The sequence below is a fragment of the Clarias gariepinus genome, chromosome 3 (genome assembly GCF_024256425.1).
Source record: "Clarias gariepinus isolate MV-2021 ecotype Netherlands chromosome 3, CGAR_prim_01v2, whole genome shotgun sequence".
NCBI classification, from domain to species: domain Eukaryota; kingdom Metazoa; phylum Chordata; class Actinopteri; order Siluriformes; family Clariidae; genus Clarias; species Clarias gariepinus.
Window position 1 is genome coordinate 8,544,409 of NC_071102.1, and position 13,549 is coordinate 8,557,957.

General features: G+C 37.4%; 1 protein-coding gene across 1 annotated transcript in view; it reads right to left on the bottom strand.

Annotated features, from left to right (window-relative positions):
• Window positions 1–4,206: 4,206 nt before the first annotated feature.
• The window catches only part of smad3a (SMAD family member 3a), a 39,822-nt gene continuing 30,479 nt past the window's right edge, over window positions 4,207–13,549 (bottom strand). The window contains exons 8-9 of the mRNA XM_053492150.1: window positions 11,970–12,114; window positions 4,207–7,570 (exon numbers count right to left, since the gene is read on the bottom strand). Coding sequence (XP_053348125.1) covers window positions 7,447–7,570; window positions 11,970–12,114 — 269 coding nt within the window. The 3' untranslated portion in view covers window positions 4,207–7,446. The remainder of the gene's footprint in view (window positions 7,571–11,969; window positions 12,115–13,549) is intronic.

The window sequence follows — 13,549 nt, forward strand, 5'->3', positions numbered from 1 at the left end:
GGAATCTGAGCCTACAGTAAGCACAGGTCCACAAAACCTGAACAGTTGAAGAGAATTTGTCATCGACGTTTGTTTAGTTTTAACCTGTATCTGCGGTCACATGATTGTCTCCATTGAGAATTGCATAAGTGTGTAGATGTGCAGGTGTCCCTAATGAAGTGGCTATTTGACTTAAGTGTATCTAACACTCAGCTATATACAACAAAAGTACATATGACGAAGCTTTAGCTTTTATGTAGTTGTTTAGTTGTTTTATTCAAGGGTTAAATCTTCCATGGGTGCCAACAGTGTGTACACAGTACAAATTATTATTAACACATGATTAAAATGTGAATAAAGCAAGTGTGCGTTACAATACAACTGTCTGTGCATTAAGTAAATACAAAAAGAAAATGTGCATGGTTTCTTGTGCACAATGAACTGTTGAGCTTTGAGACATGATGTATCGCAATCCAAAAAATCAGATATTGTGCACTGTAGGAATGTGCATTTCATCTTAATCAGCTTTCTATTAATTATCCATCAGAAAATTTTGCACGGTTTGAACACTAGGGATCTGTGATCATTGGAGGCAGAGAAACAAAAAACATAATGAGCATGCGCTGGTCATGATAGCTCTGAATCACAACGATTGAAGAGCATTTCAATAGCTTTTATCCAGCACCGGCTCCACACCGCTGTCATCCACGGCGCCCAAGAATGTGGCTGCGGATCGGGCATTTTAGCCGACTTTGGCGCTCTATTACAGTGAACATGTTATCTCAGTCGTTGACATTGAGTTCATCATCATCAGAGAACTTGTTTATTTAGTCAAAATTTATTTTGAATATATGGAAGACTTGTAGTATATTTATTGTATAATATTAAACCTGTGTTTGTAGAAATTTGTAAAGGTATGTTACCTTTATATGCATTTATTTGCATTATTTATGACTAGAGATTTACCCACAGCTAAAACATCCTTAGTCGCTAGTGAAGACTCTTCGATAAAGTGAAGATTCAGAGTATAGCCAAGGATCGTTTAAATAAAGATTTATGGTGAAGTATTGGGTTAGGGTTAGTGAGGCCAGGGCAAACTCACAGGTGGAATTTGACATTTTCCCCCAAATTCTTCAACTGACGTCAGTTCACGGTCCAATTACTGTGCGGTGTGATATGCATGAACATACAGAAACTGAAGACAATGGAGACAAACTTGCATAAAACAAAACAACACAGTGCATCAAATCAGTTTCTGGTCATGTTGTGCTGTACCTTAGGTTCTTTTCTTTCACACATGAGCACACGCAAATGAGGCGCACTGGCAGCCATGAGGTCAAAGTCTGTTAAATGCAATATGTCAGATGGTTTATATTATAATGTTAGGCTTTCATTTTTCATTTAGTCTTGTAAAACATTCATTGTTCACATGAACTACTTTTGTGTAAAGTGAAAATATTAAATATGCATAATCATATATCCATTACACACATGCACACACAATCAGAAAATGCTCAGTAACAGGTTCTCCTGCTGTTGCACTAGACTTGTAAAAGATATTAAATTACATGTCGCGTAGAAGTGAACTTCTAGTTTGGTAATAAATTATTTTGTCAGAACACAGATCATGTGACATGTGACTCCACATGTGGGCCATGTCACATGACATGAGTGCTTAAAATAAATTTATTACAAACCAAACATAATAGCAACCAAAGAAAAAATATTTATTGCAATCATTTTATTTCATGCCCGTTTTAATTACTCATGTCTACAATATAACAGGTCCAAAAGGAAATAATGCCCTAAAAAGGCTGATAAAGAATTTAACGAGTTGAATGGGGAGAGCGCCTCTAGCGGCTAACAGTAGTACTACTACTCCATAGAAGATGGAGTGCAAGAATGCACGTGCAAGAACGGCGAAACCTCGTAAAATAGGAATGCCGCTGAATTAACAAACATTACCAATTTATTGATAAACATTAAGGCATTTATTTCCTTTATATGTTCAATAAATATTTTAATTAAACCTAATGAAGACTCTGTGTAGTGTCACATTTCAGCCGCTAGGGACAGTATGCCCTGCCTTTCAAGCAAACTACATCTATGGCTAAACTTCCCAAACTGCTGGTCTGACCAGCACTGGGAGCAGCTTAATGAAAGTAAATTAATTAAAGAAATTAAAGAATAAAGACTCACTCTCATCTCACTCACTCACCATCTTTACTGCTTTATCCTCTATACAGGGTCGTGGGGGTCCTGGAGCTTATTCCAGGAAATTTAGGGCACAAGGCCTGGTATAGTCAGTTTTATTATAAAACAAAAAAGGTTTACAGTTTGTGACTCTTATCTTATTTTAAAAGGATATAGTACATGACAGTACTAATGAATACTTTCATCTTTGATGATAAAATGTATTTATACAGAAGTAAACAGATATTTAGAATTTTCAATTTTGAAACAATTTCTCTATAAAGCAGTATGAAACTCTAAAAACACTGTTATTATTCTCACTATTATGCCATCCTATGGTTTACATTCTTTACTGTAGTACTGGTATGACATGTCTTGCTTTTACCCCAAAACAATACTGAGGTCCTAACAAGTCAAGTCTAAAAAAATGATGGTGCAAAAATTCTTAAATTTAGGAAAATTTCTCATACTGCAAATGAGTCACAAATGTGGTGACGCTTAAGTGGTAGAACTGAAGAATCCAGACTTGACTAAATATGAGAAGATGCTAAAACAGTACTGAAACCTATACAGGCCATGACCGTTAATCTTGAGGTGAAACTCCCACGAGTCTGTTCAGATCTTAGTCGTGCAATATGAACCCAAATAACAATGACACGATTTGAGATATATCTTTTTATTAAAAGTACATTTATAACAAATACAATGACATGTATAGTTGATGCTTTAAATGCAGAGAAAAATAATAAAGTATATATTTATATATATTCATCATACAAAAAGAAAGACATTTAAACCACAAGCTAAGCACAATGTCACAGAATAAGACAATTAAACGCACAATGAACAAATACCAAGCACAGCAATGCATACTACTCAAAGTTAACTCAACAATTTGCTGAAAAACTTTTTTAAAAAATGTGGATTCTTTGCTCAAGGATGAAAATCTTTTGTTGATGTTTGGCAAAAGAACAATTCATCCATAACTCAAAAATACCAATATGAGAATATTATTGTTATAAATAATCACAAATGAACAGGTTATTATAACAATACATGCTATTATTTATTATAACATAAATGACCAAAGCATGGAAATCAAACATATTTAGAGCTTTTAAAATCTGTTGCTGGTGAACTGTACTTACTAACTATAGGAAAATGTTAATGGCTAAAGATGTTGGCAAAATGTTTTCTGATGTACTTAAAAATGTTCAACAACAACCTTGAGAACAACCTTTTCAACAATATCCTCTCATTCTTCAGACAAATAATGAGACACTCCCTCCACCCATCATCATTGTATTCATAATGCTCTAAAAAGGTTTAAAGTTTAAAATTGAAGCTATGTTCTTTACATAGGGATTTTTTATAGCTTCAATGCAGAGTCATACCGCCCAGTCTCTTAAAATTTGGCAAGAGTAAAACAACCAACCAAAGAAAAACCAAAAAGAAAAAAAACTAAACACAAAATTCACTATACACAATCTCAAATTTTCCATTTTAAAGCCCTTTCAATATTTCTCTTTGTAGTATAAAAATACATGGCTGTCAAAAAACCTGCCAGCTTTTACCCACCCCGAGGAAATGGTTAGCAAAATAGTACTCGTCTAGACATTTCAACTTTGAAAACAAGCATGCTTTAATCTGCAAGTCATGTTCAAGAGACATGAACTGAATAAGTATCAAGAGTAGAAAATCCATGCAAAAGCACACTCTGAACAGAGTGAACTGTTTCAGGAGGAGTGCGAGGATATCTATACAAGCATGCTTAAACATACATGAAAGCAGTACTGCTGCTTTTTTTGACAGATCTTTCCCAAAACCAGAAAGATTTAGTTGATGTTTTAGTTGAAAAGTTTTTTTTTTAAGTTTATAATATAAATAAAAGCACCTGGAAATATACAAATGTATACCTGTGGATAAACTTTCGGTCACTTTGCTTTATTTTTAATTAAAAAAAAAAAGGAAGGAACAATTTATATATATATATATAAATTATGTTATAATTATATATATATAAAGACAATGAATAATGATGAATGTAATATATTTAGAATCTTATTACTTACAGATGTAAGGTCCAAAACATGATAAATGCACCTTACAAAATTTGGTGCATATGTGTTTTCGAAACTTGTACTGACTCTTCTAAACTGACACTTGAGAGATTGGAGCAGCCTAGTGTGGATTTTGTCTAAACTATACACGAATCAGCCATAACATTACCACATTATACAGTTAAACTGGTGAGAGGGTCACTGACACCTAAGACTCATTTACTGTATGCCTGTGTGGACCAAAGGCTAGCCCGTCTGGTCCAACCCACAGAAAAGCCATTTCACAATGCTAAAAAATAAAAAAAGACAATGCTGGCCGTAAAAAATCATAAGACCACAGAGTGCATCAGAGTTTTCTGCACACGGCGCCCAGCAGGTAAAGAACCCGGCCTCCAAACTCCCCACATCCCAATCTGATTAAGCACCCATGGGATGAGCTGGACAAACAAGTCTGATCCATGGAGGCCTCAGCCTGCAACCTACAGCACCCAAAGGAACTGGTGCCAACATCCTGGTGCCAGACACCAAAACACACACCCAGAGCTCTTGTGGAGTCTTGTGGAGAGGTGGCACAGGGGGAACCTACGGTATACAATACTGGCCATAATGTTTTGCATTGTAATGTTATGGCTGATCGGTATATACAGTATACTGTACGTAATGCTAGCACCCCATATGCTTAACTAAACTACTAGTGTAGTTCCTCTGTCTGTCTAAACATTAACAAATAGTTATATCATAATTAAAATGACAATACATGCTGCTTCACTTAATAATTTGGAACACCTAGTACGGCAAATAATTCTACATCATTCATAGATTGAGGTGATTTTTGAGATGAATTAACCTTATTTAACATAAACATACTGTACACAGCAACAAGAAACCTCAGTTCATGGTTGAATGGCAACAGGTCGGATTTCTGTCTGTACAACTGACAAACAAAATGAATTCAAATTTAATTCACGTTAACAGAAAAGCAATGTGAGCCGTTATGACAAATTGTCAATTGATATCCGAACTCCTCTTTAATCTCGTCAATGTAATGACCAGTTTATTTGTTGTTCACAAACCACCCAGGGAACTGGACTGCTGCAAATATAGAGCGGACTCACACGGTGCCAGAGCTTAAGCACGGATATCGGTTACACGCACCTTCCACATACAGGAAGGAGGTCTGAGTGTCAACCGTGCCTCACAGACGGGGATATCTGAACTCACCAGGAGCCTGGCCAGACACATAGAGACATACAGCAGAGACAGCTGGCACACAGATTAAACAGCTACCATAAGCACATCTTAAGAGAACACACACATGCACTGTGCGAGATTTGGCACTGCTCCATGTAGACAGATTAAAAACACTGATGTGGGGCTCTACCACAAGAGTAATAACAACCTTTCATCTGTCAGTAATCTACAGTGACACCCTTCCCCCTCCGCCCGCCATCATTCTGTTTTCTTAATGCCGCAAACTATGCGGTAGTGTGACCGCCCATGGCAACGCCAAGGCTCGATCATGGTACAGCGTTCCAAAAATATTTAAGGCACACTTTCTCAACCTAATCTCTTTCACCTGTAAGTGTAGCGTAAGTTAAGATCACCGCAAAGAATTTCCACACATTCCTCTGTACTGAGAACAGAAATTCATGTCTAATGAGAGTTAAGGAATTCCTTGTGCGGCACGCTGGGAAAACCCTTTGACGTTTCTACGTTCTGTAGATTTATTTCTCTTCTGCGTCTACCTCAAACATGATTAACGTTGTAGTATTTCTAAAGTACGCTTCGTTATGCGTCATTAAGGTTTTTGATCAGATTACAAACTGCATTGATTAGACTTTCCTTTCTGGCTACAGCACGCATGTACTGTAGATGTTCAAAAGCAACAAGTGAAATCAAGTTTAGCCAGCCAAGGTTTAGACGTCTAGACGTCTTTTTTTCTTTTTTAAATACTGCCTTTTTTTGCATGTACGATCTGGTGATCTGGTGCTCTAAAAAAAAAATTTAATATTAAATAAAATATTTTCTATTAAGTTTCTTAAAGCAGAGATGTCAAGTTATGTTTTATGCTTTTTTTTTTAATATTTGACATAAACATGACAAGCTGTCCCAGACCACCATACACAGCTAGACTACTACGCAAAATCTGATCTAAAAATACTTTAAACTGTACATCAATAATAAAGTACAAGAATCTGTTACTCTCTGAGAATGCAGATCCTGGGATGATAAAAGCGATACAACCGCCACTCTCTAAGCTCACTCTTTTGAACCTTTGACATAAAGTATTAATGAATCTGTTCTAAAACACAGAACTGTTTACTGATACCGCAACACCTGCAGTTAGACGTGCATCAAAGGTGAGTTTTGAGTAAACAGGATTTCTGTTTTTTTTTCTTCTTTTTTTTTCTTTTTTTTTCTCAGTACAGGAAGACGTGCTGAAATTCTCATCTGCAGTAACCACACCTACACTTCGGTTGTGGTGAACAGATATTACCTTGAAAACTGCTAGCGCATGCTTTCAACAATTAATGTTAATAATTTCAGTTCTGCCCTGCAGGAATTATGGCTAATGATGGGCAGGGCTCTTTTTAACTGGCTCCGTAAATGTGATGTGCTTAGTTCTATCTCTCAGAAACTTTTCCAAAAAGAAAAGAAAAAAAAAAAAAAAAAGTCAGTTAAGATAAAAATCAAATGACAAACATGCAGCTGATGGAACGACACCTCTTCCAACGACCTCACGATGTCAGAATAACAAATATAATATACTACATAATAAGCTTACCTCTCTTAATTTGTTCAAAGAAAATTAACCAAAATATAAACAACTACAGCTTTAACTAAGAAAAAAAAATCCATTAATATTTCACTGTACACAGAAAAAACAACAAAGGGAAATTTACAGTACACATGATCAACCCAACTCATTCAGTTCACCAAAATACAAAATAAAAGCTAACAAGGACGTCGGCGAAAACCAATGTGGACAAATAAAAACTGTACTGTTTAATACACACTTCCTCTTTGGGATGAACGTGTGTGAAAGTGCTACTGAAAGTGGGTAGGCTTTGTCAGACTAGTTTCCTATTGACTCATGGTTTTTAAGATGTCAGTTCCTGTAGGAATATGTATATTTACAGGAATATGCTTGTGGGTTTTTTTTTTTTTTTTTTGGTTTTGGCTACTTCCTGTGGTGGTACTAAGAAGGTCCTTCCTAAGATTCGCTGGAGCAGCGGATGGACGGCGAGCCCATTTGGGTGAGCACCTTGTCCAGCCACTGCAGGGGTCCGTTGAGGTGCAGCTCTATCCAGCAGGGGGTGCTAGTGACTGTCTGTCGCCTATAAAGCGGAGTAAAGAAGGGAAGAGGGTGAGAGAGAGAAATGAAAGGGTGAGAAAAAAAAAAGGTGTTGTTGATTTTTTTTTCTTTAAGAGCAGCTCTGAAAGTAGTGCCGGCTGAAGCGGGTTAGGGTTAGAAGGTTATTTTTTCACATCAGGTGAGGTTTGTTATTTAACCAATAAAATTACAGTATGCATACAGATGTTTATGTTTTTTATTTAACAACATGACGAGCTAGATTTTTTTCTCTAATTATGTCAAAGAAAGAGGTAAAAAGAGATGCTGGTGAAAGAACGACTCTTTATAGCTGCTATAATGTACAGTAAGCAATAACAGGAGTATACATTATATTATGTATTTCACACTCGTGTTCATTTACACTCACCCTGGACATTTCTGGACATCCAGGCACCTTCTCACACACTCTGGACATTTTTATTTCATTTCATTTGTGCACTTTGCACATTACGGACATACGCACGTACATAAGCCCCCCCTTACCTAGTGTACAGTACATATTTTGTATATTTATACTCACAACAAAAGTTTAAAGCTAAGGTTTTTTCATAGTTTTCTATATTTTTTATATTTACTATATTGTATAGCTAAGTTTCTTTATTTTATATATTCATTAATTCTTTTGTTTTGAAGAAGCTCATCAACACTAATAACAGCTGTGGTATAATAAATAAAGTGCAGAATAAACCTGTTACATAAAAAACCTGTTCAGGATGCTGAAGAAAGGTAAGGCATCACACACCATCCTGTGATCCTGTATTAATTACAGCTACTAACGACAGCTGATTTATTTAGCTAATGAATTAGCAGGTCACGGCCCATGCCTTAGTGGCTGTGGCGACTCAAGTGTGTCTGGATTTGAGCTCAGGCTGTGTGTAAACTCTGCTCTACACGACTCCAGTCTCTCACAGGGACCACCATCACTGCCAAACACACTCTCCTACATTCCACTCTGATTACACAACGGCCCAGTCTCTTTCTCTTCCCATTATACACACACAGACACACACACACACACACACGCACACACACACACACACACATATACACATTCACATCTTGTTTCTGGGTATTGGAGACCTTGACTTTATGCCTCACCTTACTCCATTCTTATTCTGCTCTTCTCCTCGGAGTTGCTTTTTTCCCCTGTCTGGTTCTCTTCATTTCTCTCACATACTCATTCGCTCCCTTTCTCAAAACACACACACACACACAGTTTTCACAAAGTCTAAATCTGTCTAATTGCGGTTTCCTCTGTGTTCCTGATTAAGTTAAACGGCTCCTTTGACACTTGACGACATGTTGAAATAAAGGGCAGCTCTCTCACTCGTTTCCTCCCTGACTGTCTCTCTCTTCAGACGTAAGCCGGTCTCTTTTCTGCAGCACACGTTAACTTCTTTGTGTCACTGAATGATTGTTTGTTAGCAGCTTCTCAGCCGCAATTGAAAATTCGATGAAGATCAAAGCGAAGGAGAGGAAGTACAGGGTGGTGTAAGGACAGTAAAAGGAAAGAAAGAAAAAAAAAACACGATGAAAGATCGGCAAAGAACGGGTGTGAAAGATGAGACGAGGCTCTGATTTAAAGGATTTATTGCCTTAACTTCAGTTTAAAGTTTGTACTGCTTTAAATTATTCTATTCAACCTGTGAGCAGAATAAATGACTCACTGACTGCACTAATGGAGAGGAACATGCCAGCCCAAGTACTGCTGCAGGCACAGTGCTGCATGTGGAATTTAGTTGAATATGTGATGAGGGTGAGGAACTGTTTAAGTATTCCAACATAAATAAGTCATAAATCATCTTATGCATACTTACTCTTTTAAAAATTAAACGTGTTATGTTTGAGCTCCCGAGCCGCGCAACAGAAAAAAGAAGAAAAAAAAACTTTCTCCCTAGCAGTTACACAGCCTGATCTCTGAGTGGGAAGGATGGTGTTTTTGGAATGAGGCCAGTTTAATAGGAACACCACGTGCGCTTATTTGGTCTCCCGATCAGCTGGGAGCAATGTAGTGTATACAATCGTCTATTAGCATTTGATTCAGTATTGGCAAAAATTTTACCGGATGATTTGTTTGTTTTTGATTTCTGAAATACTCAAAGTCAAGGCCGATGCACAGGTGCTCCCCCCATAAATGTTGCTCCCCCCATGAATGTTGTTTTTATGGCACCAATGCAATGGGGAAAAAAGAAATGCTGAGCAAGGAATATACTCAAAAAATTATTTTGGTCTTGTTTAGCTTTTACATATTGAGAATATATCAGTTTTATCAAATAAATTAAGTCTGTACTTGATCCTATTCAATCCTTCCATCTAGGAACATCTGTAGTCCAACTAGGGACTGTGGAGGCCAATGGTGACCTTTGGATTTATTCTCACTTACACCACCATGGAAAGACCTCCAGTCAACGTTCACACACTACAGGCAATTTGGGAACACCAATTAGCCTAATCCGAATGTTTATGGACACAGACCCGACGCGGAAATCGTACCCGGGACCTGGAGGTGCAAGGCGACAGTGCTATTCAATGAGTTTAACATAAATGTACCATTTTTTTTAAGCATTACTTCACAGTTTGTTCAAACTTGCATCTTTGACTCAAGTGGAATTTCTGGCCTTAATTTAAATATAATGATACCTGTCTTTTTTTTTTCAACGTAACACACTAAAGCTCAGAGCTACTACTACAGTAGTTTCGCATGAACCTTGAATGGGATCACACTTCATTCCTTCAAGCTGCTCTTATGTAAGATTTTGGATTTTCGCACTTTCTTCAAATTTGCCCTTTACTCATGCAAGAACTCAAACAGGCTTCAAACACATTAACTCATAACAAGTGTTGTTTTTTTTTGGTTTAGACCACACTTGCTTTAATAGTAACACAATGACTGGGATGTGACTCAACCTGAATCATGGCATCATCTGCTGCCATTACCACATGGTGAGTATGAATGGGAATACTCACCTGATACCGTATTATTATAATACCAAGGTGTAGATTTGATTTATACTATATTATGATTCTGCAAGTATCATGCATACTAATATTCAGATTTAATATAAAAATTTGAATCTAACGTAGCAGAGTTTAGAAAAAAGGGTTTTAAGAAGTTTTTAACATGTATGATTTTTGATAAACGTAATGTCTGAGGATAATCAGCTGATCACCAGTCATGGCCAATCGATCTATAACACAAGGTCTGTTTGAACAGATCTGTCTCTTATAGTCCGTCTACCTTCTTGGTGTTGAGTTGCTACCATTGGCCTTAGCCATGGACTCACTGCAACCCAAAGACAAGGGGAACGTCTCCTCTATGGTATATAGACCTGAGAGAAGGGTTGAATACGTAGTTGAGATTTTCTTTGTTATTCCAGTAATAATAACTTTTACACTACGTCCCTTGAAGAAAATAAACCTAAACACCGTAGCTTTAAAATAACTTTAAGGGAAAGAAAACGCATGTGCCAGTAAGAGAGAAAGACAGAGAGAAATAGCGTGAGGGGAAACGGCTACTTAAATACAGAAAGCTGTTTGAAAAACAGACATTCTGTATTTTTACTCTTTCTTCCTTTCGGGTTTGTCTCTCATATGTCTTTATGGTAAATTTCCCAGTGGAAATCCTCCACTGGTTTCAATTATGGTCTTGGTTTCTCTCATTCCAACAAAAGATTAGTCACGAGAGAGAGAAAGCAAGACACAAAGGCAGAGGTGAGTGAGAGAAAGAGAGAGAGAGAGAGAGAGAGAGAGAGAGAGAGAGAGAGAGAGAGAAACCAGGAAACTCTGACACTTCTCAGCGCAGTGTGTGTTTTCAGAGCTGTGTGACTTGCTAGCACAGACCTAACAGTTTACATGGCTGGTGTGCTCATCGGTAGATGTTCATCCGAGGTGAGTCTGGTTAGTCAACTTCAAAACCAGCCCAGACAGATAGACAGACAATCAGACAGACAGACAGACAGACAGGCAGACAGACAGACAGGCAGACAGACAGACAGGCAGGCAGACAGATCTCTACCCTGCCCCGCTTCACACATATTTAGCTCTCCTCTAAACACTCCACCAAGAATCGCTGCACTGCGTCCAAAACCACTGGGCGCATTTCAACTCATTTTACAGGCTAGCAAAGAACAACTGACTCGTTGTGACGCTTTTCTTCACTTCAACTAATTCCTACGAATGAGTTCCAGAAAAGCACCAGGTTTAGAAATAAGGGAAAGAAAGGTATAAAGGTTCTATGTTTTAAGGCTTAACCACCCAAAAATGATCAAATTCTCCCGCTCTCAGACGTTCTTCTCAAGTAGATCCAAGCATCAACCTGTTATAATAGCACAGTGTTGAAGTAGATTGTTGTTGGTGGCTCGGGTAAGGCAGCTTGGACTCACCTGTACTCAGCTCCCCAGCCCTTGACAAAGCTCATTCGGATGGTGCACATGCGGGTCAGCTGATACACTGCCTCGAAGCCTTGGTTCACTGACTGGGCCAAAAGAGCAGCGAACTCTTGATTATTGAAGATCTTCAGATTACAGCCTGTCAAAACACACAGAACCAAATATGACTGATAGCAAAATATTAGGATGCATGTGTCAAGATTCATTTTCAGTGAATACAAGTATTCTTGGAGGAATTTCTGCCATATGTATAAAAGCGTACAGATTTGCTTACATTCTGTCAATTATACACCAGTATTGCATTTAAGTGAAAAGAAAAACTGGTAAAATATCTGTATTATCAATAAACATTTACTTCTTTGGTTATTCTGTACAGGGTCGTGGGAGGCCTGGCACCTATCCCATGGTACTAGGTGGGTACACCCTGGACGGGGATCATAGAGTACACACACACATACTGTCACTCACACCCTATGGGCAATTTGGAAATGTCGATTAGTTGATTCTTACGGTGGCCCTGAAGTGCAAAACAAATTAACAAAACTGAAAACAAAATAACAAAACCCAATACAAAATAACAAATTCAAAACCAAATTAACAAAACGGAAAACAAAATAACTAATATCTGACTGGCCTAGAGGTGCAATACAAATTAACAAAACGGAAAACAAATTAAAAACCAAATAACAAAACCCAAAACTATTTTTTTGGAGGGGGGAAGTTTTGTTGTTTTGTTTTTTGGTTTTGTTATTTTGTTTTCGGATTTGTTAATTTGGTTTTGAATTTGTTAATTTGTTTTCCGTTTTGTTAATTTGTATTGCACTTCTCGGCCAGTCCGATACAAACCGGAAAAGGTAGGTATAGTTAGCGAATGAAATGCTTACCGTTGATTGGACGAGACATCTGTCACTCAAGATATACAGGAAGTACTGTAGTAGCGGTAGATTCGCGTGTGTATGAATGTGCAAACATTATTGTGGTTTCAAATATGGCGAACTTACAGTGGCCCTGGAGTCAGTTTTGTTAATTTTTTTGCACTTCACGGCCATCATAGTTTAAAGTAAAGCAGAACACACAAGAAACAAAGATAAAGAAACAAGTTCCTACTTCCTGTATATCTTGAGTGACAGATGTCTCGTCCAATCAACGGTAAGCATTTCATTCGCTAACTATACCTACCTTTTCCGGTTTGTATCGGACTGGCCGAGAAGTGCAATACAAATTAACAAAACGGAAAACAAATTAACAAATTCAAAACCAAATTAACAAATTCAAAACCAAATTAACAAAACCAAAAACAAAACAACAAAACTCCCCCCCTCCAAAAAAATAGTTTTGGGTTTTGTTATTTGGTTTTTAATTTGTTTTCCGTTTTGTTAATTTGTATTGCACTTCTCGGCCAGTCAGATATTAGTTATTTGGTTTTCCGTTTTGTTAATTTGGTTTTGAATTTGTTATTTTGTATTGGGTTTTGTTATTTTGTTTTCAGTTTTGTTAATTTGTTCTGCACTTCAGGGCCACCGTAGATTCTGCATGTCTTTGGAATGTGGGAGAAAACCAAAGGACCCAGAGGA